Source organism: Eumetopias jubatus, unplaced genomic scaffold (genome assembly GCF_037043125.1).
Source record: "Eumetopias jubatus isolate StellerSeaLion01/CBP00866 unplaced genomic scaffold, mEumJub1_p1.0 scaffold_8, whole genome shotgun sequence".
Classification (NCBI taxonomy): domain Eukaryota; kingdom Metazoa; phylum Chordata; class Mammalia; order Carnivora; family Otariidae; genus Eumetopias; species Eumetopias jubatus.
In genome coordinates this window covers 121,159,648-121,184,850 of record NW_028274814.1, presented here as the reverse complement: position 1 = coordinate 121,184,850, position 25,203 = coordinate 121,159,648, and the positions used below count along the sequence as shown (strand labels likewise).

The window sequence follows — 25,203 nt, the reverse complement described above, 5'->3', positions numbered from 1 at the left end:
TACTGATCAAAAAGCACTTTAATAAACTGGCTTTGGTTTCCACCCTTTCCAACTTATTCTAAATAAAAAATAAATGTAAAACACAAATAAGATTAGTCTTCCCAACTTTAGTATGTATAAATAAAAATGACAATTTTTAGATAAAAGTTATAAAAGAGAAATCATATCAGCCAGAGAACACTTTAGCTAATCCCTCCCTACTCAAAGTCACACAAAACAGCCTTCCAAGGAAAACTGACCAGTGAGACAGGTACGTTCATGTTCTCAGCTATAAGGACTTAAATTTAAAATGCACTCACTCTTTCATCTTCTAATGAAAGCTAACCTACTCTCAGGAACAACGTGAGCACTGTTATGGTAGTCTAACTCCTAAATGAAAATATGAGCTGAGATACAGTTTACTGTAATAATGTAGCTAAGAAACCTTTGAAAATTAGCCAAGGATCAAAGTATTTACATAAGTTTAAGAGCTTATCTTAGGATGAAAGGTAACACAGGTCCTTAACCTACTTTTAAAAGATAATTGAAATTAAACCTTTCAATCACAACCAGTCAAAACTTTAATTCAGAATGTTTCTTAAATATCAAATTTCTCTTCACAGACGCTATGTCCATTTTCTTCATAATCTTCTCTTGTTACTACCATATCTTCAAAATCGTCATTCTCTGATATCAATTTTCCACCTTCCCAGGCGTAAGTAATAGGGCTAAAAATAAAGTTAAAATAAGTGAACCCAGATGATTTTACAGAACTGAAATGACAGAAAACATTCATTAGTAACTAAAATGTGGCAGTCTCTACCCAACTTGATTTAACAGAAAATCACTGAAAGTGTGAAAATAAGCATAAGCTTCACAGGAATAAGGTAAACTAAGAAAGAAAAGAACCTTGGTCACCAGTACAACTAAGTGTTCTTTTTTTCCCCTGTGCCCTGAATTTATAGACCCTCTACTTCTAATAAAAAACAAGAATACAATAGGTCAAAAATGCATAAAAGGAAAAACACTGTCATAACTGGACCTAAATTTTGTATGTGGCAAAGATATGTCATCTATTTTGCACAAGAACCCATGAAACAACTACAACTATTCTCTCATTTTACAGATTTGGAAAATGAAGTTCAGAGAGGTTAAGTGCGGGACTACGTTTTAACCCAGAACTTTTTTTAGTCTGTGCTTTTGCTGCCACACTGTTACCTCTAATAAATGAAACATTTACATGGTAGGACATGGTAAGTAAAACTAGAACACATAAAACATTTAGTTTGGTTTTATCTTCAACCAAGGTTATACTTGTGTTATGACTCAATTCTATTTCTACTGTTCCTCTCCTCCAAATCAGTTTAAAATCTGAAAAATAATGAAAAGTTAATAAATGTTTTTATTCATTGTATTTCCTAACCTTTAAATATATATTTACCTACATATATATAACATACATACATATATAAAACAGATGTACAATAAAGATTTGATGAATAAAAGAATAAAAATTATTTCTGTGGATCCCTTGGGCTGTAATGTATGCATGACTTGCATTTCAAATGCAGGATAAAAAGTGTGTAGGGGGAAAAAAGGCAAAAAAAAAAAAAATATTCGTGGGGAATAATGAAACATGGTGGAAAAATAATAATAAAATAAATACACAGGATAAAAATCCAGTATGCTTCATTTTCTACAAAGTATACGAACATTAATGCTGACAAATATTATTCCAATATCCAACAATTGTTTATTCTTTAATCTGATAGCTATAAATTAAGTGAGCAGATGAGGGCCTTCTATTTACAGCTAATGATTTAGAAAAATTCTACTTTACTTTAAAACAAAACTCTAAAATTAAGAGTCAGGTATATGGGGAGCACCTGGGTGGCTCAGTCGGTTAAGTGACTCTTGATTTTGGCTCAGGTCATGATCTCAGGGTCAAGGGATTGAGCCCTGTGTCAGGCTTTGTGCTGGGCATGGAGCCTGCTTAAGATTCTCTCTCTCCCTCTGCCCCTCCCCACAACCTCTCCTCGCTCACTCACTCTCTCTCAAAAAAAAAAAAAAAAAGTCAGGTATATGGAGTCTTATTTGCAACTCTGCCTGGCAACTTAAGACTGGGACAGCGGTTAGGGGGTGTTATTTAGACATATTTTTGGTAAGAGACATGTATTTGTTCCCAACTCAAGATAAAGAGAACTAGATTTTAGCCTGGTCACTGCTATTAACTTATTTTAAGGCCTATAACTTATTATAAGGCCTCTGCCAAGTCATGAGCCCTTGTTTCTTTATTTACAAGTTAAAAACGTTGAACAGGATGTGGCCCCACTAAGCTCCTTCCTCAGGAACTACACTCAGCATCTTAGCTTGAAGCTGCCATAGCCCACTGAAACGTCAGGTTCATTATTTTATTTTTTGAGAAAGGGAAAATGAGGATTCCAAAGGTGAAATAAACCTGCTAGAACCAGGCTTTAAACTCAAGTCTACCTATTGACCATTTTATCTACAAAATGACTTGCATGTTTTATTTCTGTATCAGCCAACACTTACTTTTCAGGCAGCACAACTGAAACATCGTAATCTGTTGGAGTGAGACATCGAACTTCTGAGTAAACCCGATCTCTAAATCCGGGGAAAAGGGAATTTCCTCCTGTCAAAACAATGTTCTTAAAAAAATGTGGCTGCATTTCTTGAAGAGGGAAAAAAAAAAAGAAGAAAAGGCATCAGAAGACCTGTTTACTTATCTTTCCAGAAAGATAGATATGAAGGCTTAGGCAAGAGCAAACAGTTACAGTTACCGGTTGGGAAACCATATAACTTTTTAATAACCATAAAAATTACTTATAATTTATAAGATTTTATAATGAAGTTAAAGTTTACAAAAATTGACCCATTAAACAGAGTGAAATATGACCTCACAGATCTTTAAAAGAAAGGCTAAGGTGAAGAGGTTGAACTACTGACTCCTTATATACACATGTAAGCTGATACATAAATGAGTAACATTCTAGCAGAAGTTTGGTAATTATACTTGTTCTTCCCTAAAATGGAGGAGGTCTTTCTGTAGGCTGAGACTGTGAGCTAAGGTAAGGTTAAAAAGGAGGGCCTTCAAGGCATTTTAACTTGGAAGCCCAAACTTCCATGTGATCTCACTGAGACAGACCTATTTATTGTGCAACATTACATTTGACAGTGAAAAATACTCATGATCCATAATAATAAAGGATCTTATGTTCTATACTCAAAGTTACAAGACAGCAAACCTTATTAGGTGCCATATGGTTAGCTGGTATTAAAAGCCACCACAGGGAAATCTATGAGGAATTAACAAGTAATGACCACCACACCTAAGGCTTCTGTTCACAAAAGCAGCACACAGTTCACTTATACTGACACTGAGTCTCATGGTATTAAAGCAGTGCAGTATAAAATGCTGTACAGCACTACCTGCAACTTTACATAAAACACGAAATTAATGAGACATTAATAGAAAAACAGTTGTGAAATAACTACATTAAGGTGATGGCATTATGTGATTTTTTTTTTTAATAGGACATTAAAAAATTGCAGGAGCTAGATTTTCTCCAATGCCTGCACTGTTCCTTATGAACTAGGAAGACACTTTCAAGATATAAAAGTTCTCTCTAGAACTCTAGAAAATGATTTAGGTGAATCCTGCTTCAGGAGAACCCACACATCACTGAGAAGCACCATGGTTCAGCTTCATTAAAATTAACTTCCTGTATATTAGTCCAAATAAAACTGAAAGGACAAACCAGTCCCATCAATAGCTAAAAACCATCACTTTGTTAAATCATAAATTTCTATTCCGTGTAATTTGAGTTAAATTAAAACTTTTCTAAAACAGATACAGGACTTTAACAGTCATGAAGAGATTAATTTCTTCAAGTTTAAGCAAACCATAACTTTCCCTGTGCCAAATTTCTAATCTAGGACCAATAAAGAATTATTCAAGTGCACTATGGGACCTGAAATCTCTGCAAATAAAACAGGCTCGCCACGTGCCTGAAATTACTTAGAAAACTCAGGTGATTTCTCTATAGTTCACAGAGCTTATGAGGTTTTTTTTAGAAATATCATTCCCATTCAATACTTTATGTACCTTCAGGTAAGTTCTGAATTGAATAGACAATAGCTTCTGGAATACCCATTTCTTGAATGCCTATATCAGAAGGATTAAAGAGTATTTCTGGAACAGCAAATCTCTCATTGGCCAGACGAAGAATTTGTTCCCCAGATTTATATTTTCCACTTAACACCATCTCTTCCCTTGGCTTAAAGAAAAATAAGATAAAGTTTAAGCTACATTATCTAGTCCATACAACTAATAACATTTAGTAACATGTTATTACTAACATATTAACCATGTTCTTGGAAGTTTCAGGATTCTCAAAAGTTAGAAAAATGTGGCCTTCTCTGTTGCCTAAACCACACGAATAAATAATTGCTCATTCTAATGCAGATGTTCCCCAAACGATGATCTGGCCTTATTCCTTACATTTTAAAACAGAAAGAAAGGAGAACAGAGGAGAGGGAACTTCTTAACCTGCCTATAATAACAGACCAACTTCAGTTCCTAGAGAACAAAGAACATACTCTAAAAAACATGTAGTATGTCTTACATTTCTATCACTACTACCTACTTTCACTCTATGTATGTATGTATGTATGTATTTTTAAGTAAGCTCTACGCCCAACATGAGGCTTGAACTCATGACCCCAAGTTCAAAAGTTGCATACTCTACAGACTGAGCTAGCCAGGCACCCCCACTTTCCTGTTCTAGATGTTTACTGGATCTTGTGGCTGTATTCTATCATTTCCCCTTTCCCAGGCAACCCCTTCAGGTCTCCTCCCTCCTTGGGAGCTTTGTACTATCACTTTGCTATTAATAAACCTTGCTTTCCTGCCCCCCCAAAAGATTTCCCTTTTCCCTTGTACAAAAAACCTAAATATTTAAATTCATTTATTTATTTATTTATTTATTTTTAAGATTTTATTTATTTATTTGAGAGAGAGAATGAGAGAGAGCACGAGAGGGAAGAGGGTCAGAGGGAGAAGCAGGCTCCCTGCTGAGCAGGGAGCCCGATGCGGGACTCGATCCCAGGACTCCAGGATCATGACCTGAGCCGAAGGCAGTAGCTTAACCAACTGAGCCACCCAGGCGCCGTTTAAATTCATTTATTCAATCTTCAGAAATCAATCTGAAATCCATGGACTTCATCAATGCAATTTTCTTGTTATTTATTTTCTGCTGAGCTGTGTTCCTGAAGGGACCAGAAACAATAATCTTCTACAACACTCTACATCATTAAAATAATGGTCCTTCCAATTTTACTAAGAATCATCAGCTCTTCTGGATTCAATTATAGACATTCACTTGCAATTATATATGCAATTTTCCTCCTGAAACAGCACATAACCCAATCTTTTATACAAGTAAAAAATACTTAAAATATATAAAAATATTAATAATTACTAACAAGTAATGTATTTAAAGAATATTACAGACCCCTTAATATAATCAGTCATCTATTCTCTGTCCAGATTTCTGCTTCCTCAGAGGCTTTTGCTGACTTCCAAATAAACGGTCCCTCCATTATTTTCCACTATCACTCTATATTATCCTTCATAGTTTATATTGTTCGCCATCACATGTCTACTACCTAGCACATGAGTACTCAATAAATTCTTGAATAACAGCATGTAAGTCAACAATGTGCCATTCATTGTATTAGGCATTTTATATACATTATCCCATTGAACTCTCACATAACCCCGTGAGGTAGGCATATTTTCCTTTTATTAATGATGTAATTGGGTTTGGCAAGGTTACATGACTTGCTTGAGATCATTCATCTAATAATCAAAAGCACATACAATATATTCCTTCCACTACATTTCCTCTCTTAACTTGGCTATAATTCTGAATTCTATTATTTGGAATTTGGAAATTCCAAGTTCGAAACATTATTCTTAAATAAGAATATCCAAAAATTACACAATTCTCATAATACTTTAGGAAGAGAAAGGAAAACTTTTAACCCAATAAACTGTTACAGTAGCAAAGAGGAAAGTATCCTCTCAGAGTATTCTTCCTTCTTGAGCAGAAAGGAAAATATCTCCTATAAAATTTATAAATTCCCTTAAAAGTGATACTGGCTTGAGTTTGAAGGATATAACTCACTTTGTCAACACTCAAAGTAAGTTGAAATAGATGCACACTTGGGAGAAATTCAGTTGACAAACATTAGTGATTATGTAGTCCATTACCCAGATTTTACAGAAGAGGATCATGTGATTGTCCCAGGCTCAAATATCTAAACTAGGGGAAAGAGCCAGAACTAGATATCCTTGTTGAATATTGGCTCTAAATCCATTAATCATCAATATATAATGTGGAACTACAAGTAGTTTCTGTTTTAAGAGTACAACTCCAAAAAAGATTTTTTAGACACAGACAAAAGAAGGAATATATAAGGGCTACTGGGAGTTGCTGTTAGTCAATGTAGGCCATGATTACTACACAGCCTCATAAATTTGGTCCAATACTATAAAAGAAATGATCAGTTTAAATTACAATGGCTCTGCAGAAACTGTTCCTATAATCATTAATCATGAGCCAGATTTTCTCAATTTAAGTCCATCAAGTACATTACATTTCACTAGGCATCCCCTTTCTGATAAGAGATAAAATTGCAATTTGTATCAGTTGTAATCAGTAACAATATTACAGAGCTTATTATTGCTTTTGTTACTATCATAAGTACTAGAAAATGAAGATTGTACATTTTCCCAATTATTTAAAAATATTCTTGAATAAACTATCAAAATCCAAGTTTTAACAATATCCTAAGGCTAAGGGCACTCAAATAATAATTTTTTTCATTTTATGTAGTTTTTCTAATTTTATAAACATATATCAACTTTCATCAGAGTTGTTGCATATCAGGCAAAAATAAAGTTAATGAAGTACTAAATTCAAAATAACTTTTTTTACTCTTCTGAAAATTACACATTTTAGGATTAATCCTAACATATACTAAATAAAATTGTTTCTAAATCTTAAAATTATTAAGATATATACGTGATTTTTTTTGTTTGTATTTTTTGGGTTTTTTTTCAATATACACATGATTTAACATGTATAGGTAGCTCTTGAACATGCGTTTGAACTACATGGGTCCACTTATACACAAATTTTTTTACAATACGGTACTGTAAAAGTATTTTCTTTTTCTTATGACTTTTTTAATAACATTTTTTCTCTAGCTTACTTTATTGCAAGAATATAGTATATAATGCATATAACATACAAAATATGTGTTAATCAACTTTATGTTATCAGTAAGGCTTCTGGTCACCAGTAGGCTATTAGTAGTTAAGTTTTTTGTGGGGGTGGGGGGTGTCAAGGTATATGCAGATTTTCAACTGCATGGGGGGAGGGATGTCGGTTGGCACCCCTCACTGCCACATTGTTCAAGGTCAAGGACACGGTGAAAAAATTATAAATTTTAACATTAATTGACAAAGTAAAGATTAAACTATTATTTTTGAAATAAAAATGCAATGTAACAATGATCAGTCAAGTTTGGAGAAACTGGCAATCACTGAGACTTTACTCAGGGCCCATCCCTGTGAAATACAGATTACCACCACTATCGCTACAAAATGCTGCAAATTATCCATAGGTGTTTTATATAACTGGAGTGTTTTGATGAGCAATAATATATGAAGATGGTATTATCTATTATTTGCAGTTTTCATTGTCCTGTAAAGAAAAAAAATATACTTTCGATATCTTACAGAGGACTTGGGCTTCCAGCTCATGAACAGGCAACCTGACCTCATAATCTGTCCCAACACCCACTTTTGAAACCCAACCTAGGTCCTTCCACAAGTATTTGTCTCTAAGAATATTACAGAGTGATTTCAATTTTATGAGGCCTCCTCAGAATTCTGATTTGTATTTCACCTCAATAATATGTCCAAAAAAATTTTTTTTAATTTTAGGCATATAAGGAAGAATAATTAAAAGAAGTATAAAATTAAAGAGGTATAAAACCCATGTATTCATCAACTAGTTTGATACAGCTTTATCAATTAATACTCCCCCTTTGAATTTGGTGTTATCACTCACAATACAGTTTTATACCTTTACTTCATACTTTATTTCTAAGCAACATAAATTATTCCATACAGCCTGAAAATATACATATCTTCCTAAAACTTGCTTAAAGACATCATTATGTCTTAGATATTTTAGACAGAAACATGTTTTTGAGATATATACATGATTATCATGTAGCTCCACTTCATTTTCACTACCATTTATTTTATAATATGAATATATAAAAATTTATTTATTTTCCTCCATTAGTGGATATTTGGGCTCTTCTCAATTTTTCACTCTTTTAAAATATACTGCAATGAATGATATCATAAACATTTCCTTGTGGAAACATGCTTACATTTCTGACCAAAGATTTTTAACTTCCCAACAGTCCTCCATCAAGTCAGCTAAAGGGCAAACTTCACATTTACCCAAACAGAACTGAGAGTTTACCTGAGCTGATCAAAGATAAGGAGAAATTATTTTGACATCCAAGAAAAACTGCTTCTCAACACTTTGAAAGTGCACCAGATTTTGCCCTTTTCAACTATAATTCGATCATATCAGACCAAACAAGTAAAATTCAGCCATATCAGCTATGTCAATAACTTTCACAACTGGCAAATAACCAACTTCTAACTGGATTTAAACTAATTCTTAAGAAAACAGAAAAGGATTAATCATAATATAAATAATGATACTATCTCCAGATTTTTCCCATGTGCTATCATTCAGCTGATGGTTTTTTCTCTAAATAACTTTAATGAGATATTGATTAATTATTTATACACTTGTGTCTGGAGAAATGGTCAGCAGAAAAGCGGTTATCAACAACTGTTAGACTCTACTAAATCCAGCTAGATGTTTTTCAGATCTGACTGGGGTGGTCACTTCAAGCAATGTCATTGAGGATTTTTAAAATTACCTTACAAAAGCCCTTTTTAATTGTACTAAAGTCAGGCAAAACATAGTCTATCATTACTGTATTTTCTTCTCCTTTCAACCTGGAAAATAAAATAGAGACTTGTGAAATAATTATGTATAGCATTACCTAAGAATCAACTTTCTAATTCTTAGATTACTATTATACATACTTTGCAATATCCATATCTCTATAAAAATCCTGAGACACATAGCACACATCTTCTTTCACTTGATTAATCACATGTGTTTCATCCATAACATGTAGCTGCCTAAACAGAAATAAAAACTGTAAAATTTGAAATGGAAAAATATAAGTATAATTTACAATTACTTAAAATATTTTTTCTGGAATTAAATCTTTGGGTAACTGATTTTTTTAAAATATTAAATTTTTGAATGTGTAAAATATTTTCAACTTTATAGAATGATCACACCTCCACTATATTTAATCTCCGCATTATCCCTCTGAGGGCAAATATTAATCCAGTTCGCAGAAAGAAACTGAAAACAAAGGCTTTAAATAAGGTAACATTTATTAGAGAGCAAACTTTTTCCTCCTCCAACCATTCTGAATAGAATCTTGCTAAAATGACTTAACTCTCTGCACTTTCTTTTCTGATCATAGTAGTGAGTTAACACGCAGTACCTGACACATACTAGATGTTTAATAAATATCTGATGAGTGAACCCAAGAAACACAGCGTTAATAAGGAAAATAAAGATGCTTTTAAAAACTGTAGACAACACAAACAAATGGAAAGATATTCCATGCTCATGGCTTAGAACAATTAATGTTATTAAAATGTCCATACTACCCAAAGCAATCTACAGATTCAATGTAATCCCTATCAAAATGCAATAGTATTTTTCAGAGAAGTTGGACAAATAATCCTAAAATTCATATGGAACAACAAACAACTCTGAATAGCCAAAGCAATCTTGAAAAAGAACAAAGCTGAACAATGTCCACAATAGCCAAACTATGGAAAGAGCCAAGATGTCCATCGACAGATGAATGGATAAAGAAGATGTAGTACATATATACAATGGAATATTATGCAGCCATCAAAAGAAATGAAATCTTGCCATTTGCAATGATGTGGATGGAACTGGAGGGTGTTATGCTGAGCGAAATAAGTCAATTAGAGAAAGACATGTATCATATGATCTCACTGATATGAGGAATTCTTAATCTCAGGAAACAAACTGAGGGTTGCTGGAGTGGTGGGGGGGTGGGAGGGATGGGGTGGCTGGGTGATAGACATTGGGGAGGGTATATGCTATGGTGAGTGCTGTGAACTGTGCAAGACTGTTGAATCACAGATCTGTACCTCTGAAACAAGTAATACATTATATATTAAAAAAATAAAGAAGATAGTAGGAAGGGAAAAATGAAGGGGGGGAAATCGGAGGGGGAGACAAACCATGAGAGACTATGGACTCTGAGAAACAAAGTGAGAGTTCTGGGAGGGGTTGGGGGGATGGGTTAGCCTGGTGATGGGTATTAAAGAGGAAACATACTGAATGGAGCACTGGGTGTTATACGCAAACAATGAATCATGGAACACTACATCAAAAACTAATGATGTAATGTATGGTGATTAACATAACATAATAAAATAAAATTTAAAAAAAATAACAAAGCTAGAGGTATCATAATCCCAGATTTCAAGATATACTACAAAGCTGTAGTAATCAAAACAGTATGGTACTGGCAGAAAAATAGACATGTAGATCAATGGAACAGCATAGAGCCCAGAAATAAACCCATGCTTATATTAATCTACAGTAAAGGAGGCAAGAATATATAACAGGGAAAAGCTAGTCTCTTCAATATACAGTGCTGGGAAAACTCACTCCATATACAAAAACGAACTCAAAATGGATTAAAGACCTAAATGTGAGATCTGAAACCATAAAACTCCTTAAAGAAAACATAGACAGTAATCTTTTGGACATCGGCTTTAGCAACATTTTTCTAAATATGTCTCCTCACACAAAGGAAATGAAAGCGAAAATAAACTATCGGGAGTAAACTGAAATAAGTCTTTCACACAGTGAAGGAAACCAAACAAAATGAAAAGACAACCTACTGAATGGGAGAAGATATTTACAAATGATTTATCTGAAATGATTTATCTGATAGGGGGTTAATCTCCAAAATACATAAATTTTAGAACCCAGTACCAAAAGAACAAATAATCTGATTAAAATGGGCAGAGGACCTGAATAGACATTTTACCAAAGACAACATACAGATGGCCAGCACAAACCTGAAAAGATGCTCAACATCACTATCATCAGAGAAATGCAAATCAAAACAATGAGATATCACCTCACACCTGTCAGAATGGCTGGTAGCAAAAAAAGAAGAAATTATAAGTGTTGGTAACAACACAGAAAAAGAGAAACTCATGTGTTGTTGGTGGCAATACAAACTGGTGTAACCACCGTGGAAAACAGTATGGAGGTTCCTCAAAAAATTAAAAATAGAACTACCATATGATCCAGTAATTCCACTACTGGGTATTTACCCAAAGAAAACAAAAACAATAATTTGAAAAAATATATGCACCCCTGTTTATTGCAGCATTATTTAAAATACCCAAAATATGGAAGCAACTCAAGTGTCCAATGATGGTAAATGAATAAAGAAAACGTGGTATGTACACACACACACACACACACACACACACACACACACAGGAATATTAAGCAGCCATAAAAAAGAATGAGATCTTGCCATTCGTGACAACATGGATGAACCTAGAAGGCTTTATACAAAATGAAGTAAGTCAGAGAAAGACAAATACCATAGGATTTCACTTATATATGGAATCTAAAGAACAAAACAAAGCAAAAACAGACCCATACATACAGAGAACTGGCGATTGCCAGAGGAGAGAGGGTAGGGGGATGGGCAAAATATGTGAAGGGGAGTGGGAGGTATGGGCTTCCAGTTACAGAATGAGTAAGTCACAGGGATGAAAGGTAGAGCATAGAGAATATAGTCAATGTACTGTAATAGCATTTTTTGGTGACAGATGGTAGTTACATTTATAGTAGGCACAGCATAAAGTATAGAGTTGTCAAATTACTATGTTGTACACCTGAAACTAATCTAACATTGTATCAGCTATACTTCAATAAAAAACATACAAAAAAAGATATAACAAAAATGTGAAGTTATTCCCTTTGAATATTTATTTCTACACATATATACTACATATACTTATTGTTTTAGACTCAATATCATCTCACATTTTCTTATGCTACCGTTCTTTAAAGATATGGTTATTTACTGCCCCATAATATTTATTAGAGGATCTATTAAAATGTATTTATTAATGTTCCTAGTGTTGGAAGTTTAGATCAGGGAGGAAAGATACTTGTGTGTTTATAAACGTGGACTTTGGTTTTGTTGTTGTTGTTGTTTTTAGGTGGGCTCTATGCCCAACATGGGGCTTGAACTCATGAGCTTGAGATCAAGAGTCACATGTTCTACCGACTGAGCCAGCCAGGTGCCCCAGAGACTTTGGCTGAATCACAACTTAGCAACCAAGTTACTTTACCTCTTTGGGACTCAATCTCTTCAACTCTAAAAGGGTAATAATAATATCACCGACTTACCACATCTGTAAGAAGTAAGCGATTCTAATTACACATGTAAAGTGTTTAGCATAGTCCTTATACTCAGTAATTAAAAAACATTATTATTACTTCCTTTTGCTTTTTGTTATCTTCATATACACCATATTCTACTGCAAGATTCACTGTTGCACCAAAGAGAAGAAAAGTTGATGATTTAACTATGACAATTCTAAGGTACCAACAATTGGAAGATCCATCCCAACTAGAGATGTGAGAAAACTCAAAATTGATGCAATACAGGTATTTTTATCTGTATCTCAGATTATCTCATTTATTCATACTCTAGGACACAGAATCTGAAATACTGTTAGTATCTTAGTGTATTGTCAAACTGTTTACCAGAAAAGTTATTTCAAGTTATGCTCTAATCAGCAGCCAGCATCACAATCTGCAACATTATCTTTTTTTGCAACATCATCTTTTGAAAAAAATTCTATTAATTTGGACTGTAAAAGTTGTGGTATTTTAATTTGCATTTTTCTACTAGGAAGTGCCATGAAAAAAGGGAAGTTCTTATTTGTTAACTCATATATCCCAACCTCCTAAATAAATGCTCAATATTTTAACTGAATTTGTAATTAGTACAGATGTTTGACATTTTTTATGTCTGAGAATTATCCATTTATATCCTCTGACTCTATGTAATTCTAATGATTATCTATCTGTGCCACTGGCCATTTGTTTTCTGAGAATCATCTAGTAGCCACTGTATACCAAGGTAGTGCTTTTCTTGAGGATTAGTAAGAGCCCTTAATGTATTAAAGATTAACAACCTGGTGTCATATTTGTTTCAAGTTTATTTCTCAGGTTTATATTACTTTTGTTTACAAATGCTTGAAATCAGTGGTTTTCCAGACTAGAAGAGGACAAAGAGGGATTAGAGTGCTGGTAATATTCTGCCTGAGCTGTGTTCTGGTTACTTGGGTATATTCAGTTTTTAAAAATTCACTGAGTTGTACATTCAAGGTTTGTAAATTTTTCTGTATGTTTTACCTCAATAAAAAGGTTTTTTTTCTTTTTTTAAATTTTATTATGTCATGTTAGTCATGATACGGTACATCATTAGTTTGTTTTTTTTTTTAAGATTTTTATTATTTGACAGAGAGAGACACAGTGAAAGAGGGAACACAAGCAGAGGGAGTGGCAGAGGGAGAAGCAGGCTTCCCGCAGAGCAGGGAGCCCAATGCGGGGCTCGATCCCAGGACCCTGGGACCATGACCTGAGTGGTTCAGTCATTGGACATCATTAGTTTTTGATGCAGTGTTCCATGATTCATTGTTTGCGTATAACACCCAGTGCTCCATCACCGGGCTAAAAGTGTATGTGGGGCGCACCGGGGTGCCTCAGTCGGTTGAGCGTGTGACTCTTGGTTTCTGCGTGGGTCATGATCTCAGGGTCATGAGATCGAGCCTTGCATTGGGCTCTGTGCTCAGCATCGAGTCTGCTCGATTCTCTGCCTCTCCTCCTCCTTCTGTCCCTCCCCACCACTCCCACTCTCTCTCTCTCTCTCTCAAATAATAAATAAAATTTTTTTTTAAGTTTTTTTTTTCTTTTTTATTTGAGAGAAAGAGAGAGAGAATGAGCAGGGGGAGAGGCAGAGGGAGAGGGAGAAGCTGGCTCCCTCTATCCTAGGGTCCCAGGATCACGACCTGAGCCAAAGGCAGATGCTTAAACTGAGCCACCCAGGCACCCCTAAATAAATAAAATCTTAAAAAAAAAAAAGATGTAGGAAAATTATATCCTTTATTATTGCTTCTACTATTTTTATTCTTAACAACTCAGTTAAATATTTCCTTGTTGTGGTTTTATTTTTATATTTAAGTCTTAAACCCATTTGGACTCTAGTGTATGAGGCAAAGGAAAATTTTTCTCCAAATAACCAACTTTCCCTGTACCCTTTCCTGAATAATCAATATTTATATATATATTTTTTACAATGTTTGATTCAGAATTAACTATTCAATCTGTCTGATCTATCATTTAATTTTCATCTAAGTATCACTTTATTACAATTTTAAAATGCTTTATCATCCACTAGAGAAAGTCTCCTTTCACTATTATCCTTTTCCATAACTATTTTTTTTAACTTTTTATTTTTATTCTTTTAGAGAGAGAGAGTGTGAGTGTGTGAGCGGTGGGGGCGGGGGGAGAGGGCAAAGGGAGAGGGAGACAGAGAATCTTAAGCAGTCTCCTTGCTCAGCGCAGAGCCCGCCACAGGGCTCTACACAGGGTTTGATCTCAAGACCCTGAGATCATGACCTAAGCCAAAATCAAGAGTCAGACACACTTAACCGATCTTGCCACCCAGGCGCCCCTCCCAAAACTATTTCTAAATATTCTTGCCAGGTTGTTCTTTTCAAGTTCAACTTCAACAGCCTACCCTTTTTAATATATATGAATTTTTTCAGTCAGCATGGAGGAATGAATGATTTAGTGCACAGGCTCTAGACTCAGACTGCCTGGGTTTTGGTTAACATCCTCATCTGTCTCAACTTTCTCTGCCTTTCAAATTTGCTGCTTCTAATCTGATGGGGATACAGGAACTAAATATCTAAACCTTTTAAAACCGAGCCCAAATCTGTTTGGTTCTACAATGAATAACATTCATATAACCTTAACACTGTATATGCTATTTATGAGCCTTCCATTTTTAGAATTAATGTATAAGCAAGGCAAGACTTAACTACAGTAAAAACTCATATGCAAATGTTATCTCAATAATTAAGAAAAAATGGTATAGCATTATGTTTAATGAAAAAAGTCACTGTCTAAAGCTTACATATGATAGGATTCTGTTTCTAAAAATAACAAAACTATAGAAGTGGAAAACAAATTAGAGATTGCCAGGGGAGAGGGACGTGGTGGGGAAGCAAATATAAAGGGGTAGCACAAAGGAGTTCCTTTGGAGTGACGGAATAGTTCTACATCTTAACTGTGGTGGTGTTTACATGAATCTATACATGGGATAAAGCTGCAAAGAAATACACACAAATGCATGTAAAAAATGGTGAAAACTGGAAACAACTGTACTAGTGTCTATTTTATCATTTTGATAGTGTATTAGTTATATAACATGTTACTCAGGTTACACAAGGCTCTATGTACTATTCCACAACTTCCTGAGTCTGTAATTATTTCAAAATAAAAAGTTTTTTAAAATGTGCTAAAGCTGGGTAGGAAGGATACGGGGAGTGGGTCTCTCTTGGGGGTAATGAAAATGTTCTAATACACTAGACCCCGTTGAAAATGTACACTTTAAATGCGTGAACTGTGTGGATATGTATTATATCTCAATAAAGCTGTTTAAAAAATTATGGTACATCTGACAGAAGAAAGAAGGAAAACGTGGAAGGAAAGGCAGAAGGAAATGCAGATTCACTTATTTTCTCATATGACACAGAGGCGAGCTAAGAGATACTGAGGGGGTCATACCAGCCAAAGTTAATGTAGTGAAAAATTGAGATTTAAGAATTCTACTTATAAAACAAAAAAATCTCACAAGTTTTTAAACAAAATTAAAATAATAGCATAAACAAAATTTAGGAAAGGGAGAAGAGTTGGGATGTGACTAAGTACACTAATTCCTCATCTTTTAATGATGGATAGTCAACTAATATTGGTTAATTCACAAACTGAAGTATCAATATTATTAAGGCTCATAGAGACTAAAAATATAAAAGATAAATACAGTGTAAAGACCATACTTTGTGTGGAATGGAGTTGACATGAGAGACAGAAAGGGGAGGTAGAGATTTATTTTCCTTTGAAACCCTTATTTCCTTAAATGCATTTTTAATTTGTTTTATAATGTATAATATTTATAACTTCTATAATTTTAAAATATTAAACATATTAAACTCCTTGGAATTCGGAAATATCTAAATTTTGGTGGACACTAGCAATTTTATACACTAGAAAGCTTTCGTTTTTCGTTTTTTTCTTTTTTTAATGGGCTCTACACCTACTGTGGCTTGGACTCACAACCCACAAATCAAGAGCTGCACACTCCACTGACTGAGCCAGCCAGGCGCCCAACTAGAAAGCTTTTCAATTTGAACTTTATTTGCATTTATATATGTGATATAGTTTTTAAAGCAATAATATAGAATTGTTGCCTGAAGTTACAACTAATGGTTAAAGAATAATTGTAATTACTTTTAAAAAGTTCATCACCAGCAGTCAACCCAAACCCTGCCCCGCCCACCCCAAATCAAAGCTATGTATTACCTGTAAGAGATGATCTCCTTTAGATGATTGGTTAGGAGTTTTCCTCCCACATTTATCCTAAAAAGGGAGAATTCAAATTTGGTTGTTTATCATACCTTTCATTCAGTTTTAACCTAAGAAAAACATGAAAATTGAATACAACTCACCGAATAATTGCTTCTTTTTTCTTTTTACTTCTACAGTAAGGAACTATATGTGTAAAGGAATATCCACTATCTACAATGATACAGCATAATTCGGAAGGATTATCTCGAAAATACCTATGTGCACTGAGAGCACCAGCTATTTAGAAAAAGATAAAAAAAAACCTGCATTAAATAAAAGTGTACTTAATTTAAAGCAATAAAGAAAGGCAACAAATTAAGGCAAGCACAAAGACAAAAACTTTCCTTTATTTCTATATGCTAATTTAAAATAATATTCATAATTGTCACAAACTCTCTGAAGCATTTAAACTAAAACATCACATTTTTGTGGTAAATGTGATTTTAAAAATTTTGTGATCAATTTTTAAAGGTAAATATTCATGACTTAATTATTTTAACACTATAACTTAATTATGAGCATTTATTACATGCTGGGCACTATTCTAAAAACTCCATGAGTATTTGTGTTTTAATCTTCACAACAATTCCATTTTATGGATGAAGAAACTGAAGCACAGAGAAGTTAAATAATATACCCAATGTCATACAATTAGAAAACAACGGAGCCAAGATTCAAACCTGGGCAGGGTGATTCTGGAGCAACGCTTCTCAACCTCAAAACTACTGACATTTTGGGCCAGGTAATTCCTTGTTGCTGGAGGTTTTCCTGTTCATTTAAAGATGTTTTGCAGCATCTGTGTCTTCTACCCACTAGATGCCAATGGCACCCTCCCAGTTGTGACAACAAAAAATGTCTCCAGACATTGCCCATGTCCCCGAGGAGCAAAATCACCCTTGAAGAACACTGTTCTAGAGACTGTGCTCTTAACCATTATAGTATAATATCACTCATATGGACTTAAATTACTCAAGCTAAATATTTGAATACTTTCATTGTACAGTCATGTAATGTAATTCTAGTCTTTCATAAACTTACTTCTGGATGATATTTTCAGATTGTTTTTCCACATAGTGGCAGGCTGAGCTATTAACATTATTTCAATCAGTAATACTAATAATGATAGCAAACACATCAGTGGCAGAAAAGGTAACTACCTCAGAAACAATAATCTTTTAGAAATTAAAAATATGTGGCTAAGGGGGCACCTAGCTGGTTCAGTAGGTACAGCATGCTCTTGATCTCAGGGTTGTAAGTTTGAGCCCCACATAGAGATCACTTAAAAAAAAACATGTGGCTAGTAACTGCATTAGGGAGAAAATACTGTACTAGTATTAAGATAAAGAAAAGTCTGAGTAGATAATCTCTAAAAGTCCATCTAATTTTTAAATTCCATGTTTTATTTTCTTCAAATATAAAAGAATGTCACCCAATATTCTTGAATTTTAAGTGTTTCTCTTTACCCTATTCGTATCCATATTTCCATTAATAAACCGCAATCAAAACTTTAACTCACCATTTACTCTTAAGACTGCTTGGAACTGATACTCTTCAAACAGGATTTCATTCATTGATTCTTGAATTGAAGTGAAGTTAAAGTATGGTTCTGTAATAATAATATTGGTATCTAAAAAATCAACCTATGAGAGAAAAAAATCCCCCAAGTTTTATAATTTTGTAGTTATAAAACACTTGTTTTACATATATAAACTAACATTAAATCCTCACAATAATCCTAGAAGACAAGTCTTGTTACTAACCCCATTTAATTGGCAAACTGAGGTACAAAAGAGTTGACAGGTTACCAAGGTTCATAGCTAGGATTTGAACCGAGAAGTTTGATTACAGAATTCATCACTTTATTATTTAATTTTAACTCTCTTAATGGTAGCATTAATAAAACGGTACTATCAAATTGTTTGAAGATCAGTATGCAAACGTAATGAATAATATAACTTCAAGCATTAGATGTTTTGTTTTCAAAGTTAAAAGGCCAGAAGCTTTAGCATATTTAATGTTTACATAATTCTCTCCCACACCCTTAAGAAGCATTAAAAACTGAATATTCATTCACTATACCTAAAGTTACACTACAGACATTAAAAGCACAAAATTCAGAGGCTGCTGGGAAGATGGCGGAGCAGGACATCCCTGTGCTGACCTCTTTCCGCGTGGCCGCCTAGAGAGCACCCACGTGGCATAAATAACCCAAAAAGCAGCCCGAAAACTGGCAGAACAGACTCTCCGCAGCCCGGCATAGACAAGAGGCCACAGCGAAGCAGATCCAACCCCTCTGATCGCTCTTGGCAAGATCCCGTCAAAGCGGTGCCACAAGCCTGGCAGTGTGTGAGCGGCCCAGACAAGGTCAGCACCACTCCAGAGTGAGTCCTGCCCCAGGGATTGGGGAAGATAACCACACACCCATCTGACTGTAACCCCAGCAGTGGGCTGAGGGCAGGCAGCTGGTCTGACTGCAAGCCCCACCCACCAACAAAAGCTTCTCCGGGGACGACACAGGGACAGTGCCTGCAGTTTGGTGCTACTGCATCTCTGGCAAACATCTGGTCTGACTCGACTCAAGCCCAAGGCAGCCCCAGAGCAGCCCACTAACACCACGGGCACCAGACTCTGCCCACAACAGGCAGGGAGCCATCGCAGACAACAGGACTGAAGGCAAACACATCCCAGCCACAACGGTAGGACACCCCCTGGAGCAACACACATAGGAGACACCCCCTGAAGCACCAGGTTCTGGGGAACAGACATTGCACTGCAGGACCTCTTCTTCATAGAGCCACTACTTTCAAGTGCAGGAGACGTAGCTGACTTTCCTAACACAGAAAAACAGACAACTCAAGAGACAGAATGAGGAGACAGAGGAATGTGTCCCAAATCAAAGAACAGGGCAAAATCAGAGCAGGAGACCTAAGCGAAACGGAGATAAGTAATATGTCTGATAGCGAATTTAAAGTAATGCTCATAAAGATTCTCGCTGGAATTGAGGAAGGACTTCAGGACTTCCTTGAGACCCTCCACCAAGAGCTAGGAGATGTAAAAAAGAACCAGTTAGAGCTATTGGATTTACTAAATGGAAATAAAAATAGACCATCTGGAATAAATAGCAAGCAAGAGGAAGTAGAATAAAGGACCAGCCACCTGGAGGACAGAGTCATGGAAAGCAATCAAGCCAAGCAGATGAGAGGGGGGAAAAATACACAGAAAGAAAATAGACCCAGGGAACTGAGCAACGCTGTCAGGCCTAACAGTCGCATGATAGGGATCCCAGAAGGAGAAGAGCGAGGAAAGGGGGCAGAAGATTTGTCTGAAGAAATAATAGCTGAAAACTTCCTGAATCTGGGGAAGGAAAGAGAAATCCAGATCCAGGAGGCACAGAGAGCCCCCAACAAAACCAACCCAAAGAGGTCTGCACCAAGACACAAAGTAAATAAGACGGCCAAAAGTAGTGAGAAAGAGAGAATTTTAAAAGCAGCAAGAGAAAGGAAAGCAGGTACATACAAAGAAACCCCATACGGCTATCAGTGGGTTTTTCAGCAGAAACTCTGCAGGTCAGAAGAAAGTGGCAAGATAGATTCCAACTGCTAAAAGGAAAAAATCTACAGCCAAGAATACTCTATCCAGCAAGGCTTTCATTTAGAATAGAGGGAGTGATCAAGTTTCCCAGAAAAACAAAAATTAAAAGCAAAACCAGCCATGTCCCTGTCACACACGATGCCATCGGCCTGTGGGTCCCAAATTCATGGTCCAGCCGCCCTCCTGCCCGAGTCAGCGTGCACGGCCTGCCACCTGCTAAATGCCAAGTCAACACGCCTTCACCTCAGATTGCCAAGGGCTCAAATTGACACCGTTCCCCTCAAATTTCAGCCCCTGTACCCAAGTTTGTGCACAAAAGTGGGAATAATTATAACAGCAGAATGAAGCAACCCAAACATCTATTTCTGTGGAATACAGAATGGATAAAAGGAGTGTGCTAGGCTGAGAACATCTCCAAAAAGCACATGAACAATACATACAGCATGATTCTGGTTAGTTAAAAAAAAAAAACAAAAACCTGGGAGGAATAAAACAAGATGAAACTAGAGAGGGAGACAAACCATAAGAGACTTCTTAAGCATAGGAAAGAAACGGGCTTGCTGGAGGGGAGGTGGGGGGGGATGGGGTGACTGGGTGGTGGGCATGAAGGAGGGCACGTGATGGAATGAGCACGGGTGGTTGTATGCAACCGATGAATCACTGAACTCTAAAACTAATAATACACTATATTGTTAATTAATTGAACTTAAAATTAAAAAAAAGAAAACCCCCCCCCAAAAAAAGCACAAAATTCTCACATAATATTCACAATTCAGCTATGTGGACAAAAATATTTTATTGTGAAAATAAAAATGAGATAGTGAATTGGTCTAATAATAGTAGACGTGAATAATCTTGTTTCACACAAACTCTCTTAACCTCAAATTCCACTTCTATTCATTTATACTTATTTAGTATTTAAAAAATCAAAACTAAGGACAGTATATTAGTGACGTAAATGTATACTGGAAACATATTCAAAAGTTAAAGCTAGACACCTCAATTACCTTCAACTCCAGTCCCAGACTTACTCTCTAGAATCTGCCCTTGGCCTTTCCTCTCTCCTGATACTGCCTTATATCTCACCTGAAATAATGCCACTGCCTTCTCAACGCCCTTTCTGCCTCCCTTCTCTTCTCATTGTCTTTTGTACTGCTAGCATAGTTATCAGCAAGTATTTTTCTAAATCAGAAATCTGATCATCCTCCCCAAACGTATCTCTCACCACAGAAGTCTTCCCTTCCATGACTTGACATTGCCTATGAAACAGTGTCCATACACCTGCAATCTCATCTTACAGTGTGTGCTGGTAAATGTTCAACAACCAGATCTCCAGGGCCGGGGGTGGGGAGGGCAGGGGAAAAGCTCTGATTTGCAGGGCTTACCACTTCCTGTGTTATAAATACTGTCACAGTGGCTGATTTCCAGCTATCCTGAAGTCACCAAACTCTGAACACAGAGTTGGGAAGAGATGCATGTAATTGGTTCTCCTGAGCCAGTGTGAGCCAACTTTCAGCACAAGACTATTCAGTAGAAATTCTGAGTCTATTCACTTTCATACCATGCACTCTTCCCTACCAGATTTTAGCACAAGTAATCTCAAGCATGTACTACTCTTCATATATATATATATTTTGGCAGTATATATAATTTTTAAAAGTTAAAAATATGATGGATATAAATACACAGTGAACATGTGCAACAGATTTATTTAAGTCATATTAAGGCGTAAACTAGCTTTATACCCTATCCTGTTGGTTCTTGCATTAACATGAGTTACTAATTCTTATTGCTGTAATTTTTCATTTGAATAAGACATGGAAATAGAAATTTGAATACATACTCCAATTTGTTACCTGATACATTTCTTTTCCAAAAAGGTAATCCCAAACTTGTCTTTGAACATCCCAATTCACCAAGTAGCCCTAAAAAAATTCTTGTATAAATTATCACAAATATTTGAATAGTTTTTAAAAATCATATTAATAGAGTCTAAACCACTAATTTCTTTTTATGGTTACGTTCACTACACAAACATTTTTTAAGAAGATGCCACTCCATACTTACTTTTTTTTTTAATGTGTTCATCTCATTTAGCTTTAACATAAACAAGTAAAATTCAGTACCCACAATCAGTAACTAAGTTATGGTCATTTATTGCTAAGAAGACAATTTAATTTCAATTTTTGGTTTTAATAAGATCTTATTTAAAATTTAAATAACTTTTTCTCAGAGATCTAAAAATATTTCCATACATACAAAATCTTAATTATACATTTAAAAACTGTCTTTACATTTAGGTCTACATTGCTAGAAATGACATATAACTGAATTACCTTCTGAAAAGGAAGGATGTAAAAGAGTCCAGAAGGGTCCTTTATTTCATCTATCTGGTTAGCAGTAAAAGTTTTAAGACGTGCTGTTTTTGACCTGAACTGACAGTTAGGAATTACCCTATAAACAAAGAAATAATATAATTATTCCCTAAATACTCACTTCCAAAAAATACAATTACTTAACCACCCCCCTCCGTGACAAAAAATATCCACAACCAGTGTTTCCCATTTTGTCTTCAAATAATTAAAAAATGTTTGTTTGTTTGTTTTTAAGTTCTAATATGCACTAGACTCTACACTGGACCCTTTATCTTTCTCAAGTAATCCTTAAGAAATCCTTCCAGGTGGGTATTGATCCTGCCATCACACAGATGACAGTCAGGGCTTAGGTAAAGTTCCTGGTCTTTCTGGCTTTAATGTGGAAAATTTTTTTTTAAAGATTTATTATTTATTTAAGAGAGAGAGCGCAAGCACACAGAGGGAGAGGGAGAAGCGGACTCTGCGCCCAGCAGGGAGCCCTGTGGGGCTTGATCCCAGGACCCCAGGATCATGACCTGAGCTGAAGGCAGATGCTTAACTGACTGAGCCACTCAGGCGACCCTCTAATGTGGAAATCTTAATACCACTCTGGGAAAAGATTTACAGATTCAAAATTCTTGCCATTAAAACTAAGTCTCTAGGATGCCAAAGAGTTTCAATTAGCAAGATACTACAGGGTACAGAAGTAAGTAGTTTTAAATATGGTTGCTGCCCACCATAGGCTTACAATCTGGTTAGAAAGACAAACTAGAGTCATCATCAACGATACATGTGTACACGTGTGTGGAGGGAAGGGGGAGGAGAGGGAGGAGGGAGGGAAGAGGGCAGGAGGGAGGGAGGGGGAGAGAGAGATGAGAGAGAGAGAGAGGGAAAGGATACTGGGATAATGTAAAAATGTTTTGTATCTGCTTCTTTCATTTACTTTGCTGTCATTTTCTCTATATGTTTAAATATTCTTTGAGGACATGATTTTTTTCTTTAAAGATTTATTTTAGAGAGAGAGAGTGAGAGAGTGCAGGGGCGAGGAGGGGTTGGGGCAGAGGGAAGAGAGACTCTCAAGCCAACTCCCCTCTGGGTGCAGAGCCCAACGGGGCTCAATCCCAGACTCTGACATCATAACCTGAACCGAAATCAAGAGTCTGATGCTCAACGCACTGAGCCATCCGGCGACAGGAGGACGTGATTTTTAAAAACTGCACTGTAATCAATCTTATGGTTATAATTTTAGTCAAATTTCTATTCTTGATTATTCAGGTTGCATTCCATTTTTGTTTTTTACCATACACAATGCCTATAATATAGAGCATCCTGTATTTACTCTTATCAAACACTTCTAACTTATTCCTTAGGTGACTGATAACAGAATTACTGTGTCAAAGGATAACAACGATACACCTTGCCAAAACATTTTCCAGAAGACTAACAATTTACATTCCTACGCGGTTTGATTGTCCTCTTTAAAAAAGAAAAAAAGGAAAGGAGGAATCCTCTGTAAACATTACAGAAGAAAAGCATCTTTTCTTCTCTCTATATACATATATAACATATATATTTAATGAATGCCATTGTAGTAGTTCTGTTAAATCAACTCTATCAACCGGGTCGGCCAATGATTACTACGAAGGGCTTAGACACGAAGCCTTCAACGTCTCCAATCAGTAAGAACTGTTTTTAAACTTTTTTGGGGTCACAGAACCCATTGAGGACCTGATGAAAGACACAACTGCGCCTTCAAGAATACGTAAATACACATAAATGTCCACGATTCCTGTGGGTTCATCAACTCTGTACGCACCCCTCCAACAGGAACCGCTTCTCTAGAAGCCTATTTTCCTGAGCTATTTCCTGTTACGAAAGGAAACGTATGTCCCACTTCCGGGGCCGCGTAGCTTAAATTAACACCAAAGTAACAGTTCAAAGCATCCCAGTCCGCCGGCTCCAACCAGAGCATCCCTCTGGCGCAGGTTAGGGCCAAGTAGAGACATCTGCAGTTTACTGTGATCCTGAGATGAAGGATAGTCTGTGAAACCACTAGGCGTCTGTCTTGTCCTAAGGACCGAGAGAACACTTACGACACATTTTCATGGCTGTAACCGATTTTGGCATTGTAGGCTCCGTTATCCAGCACTAGGGTCGTCATTTTAACGTGAACCAAACGGCCGGCCGCCGCCTTCTCCTCCTGACACTTCCGCTCCTGCTTTTTCCGGTACTCTATGGTTTGCCGGGCGGAGCGTAAGGGTGCTTCCGGTCTCCCTTAGCAACTGAGGACGCCGGAA

At 35.9% G+C, this 25,203-nt stretch overlaps 1 protein-coding gene across 2 annotated transcripts; it reads right to left on the bottom strand.

Moving 5' to 3' along the window:
- ACTR6 (actin related protein 6) lies at window positions 1-25,113 on the bottom strand. Of its 2 annotated transcripts, none has more exons than XM_028121684.2 (11): window positions 25,000-25,113; window positions 22,889-23,006; window positions 22,396-22,477; window positions 18,478-18,567; window positions 17,063-17,198; window positions 16,917-16,973; window positions 9,209-9,307; window positions 9,040-9,118; window positions 4,106-4,277; window positions 2,533-2,671; window positions 1-707 (listed from the first exon to the last, which is right to left on the bottom strand). In XM_028121684.2, the coding sequence occupies exons 1-11, from the start codon at window positions 25,065-25,067 to the stop codon at window positions 578-580; spliced, it is 1,170 nt and encodes a 389-aa protein (XP_027977485.1). In that variant the 5' UTR covers window positions 25,068-25,113; the 3' UTR covers window positions 1-577. The 2 variants fall into 2 exon arrangements, with proteins under 2 accessions (XP_027977485.1, XP_027977484.1); XM_028121683.2 differs by having other exon boundaries at window positions 18,478-18,601; window positions 22,409-22,477.
- Between the last annotated feature and the right edge of the window lie 90 nt (window positions 25,114-25,203).

Coding starts and splice junctions, on each gene's coding strand:
- ACTR6 (XM_028121683.2), bottom strand. CDS start 25,067: ATGACGACCCTAGTGCTGGATAACGGAGCCTACAATGCCAAAATCGGT. Junction 16,974..17,062: donor AAAAAAGAAGCAATTATTCG/GTGAGTTGTATT, acceptor CTCCCTTTTTAG/GATAAATGTGGGAGGAAAAC. Junction 708..2,532: donor TCAGTTGTGCTGCCTGAAAA/GTAAGTGTTGGC, acceptor CTTTATTTTTAG/CCCTATTACTTACGCCTGGG.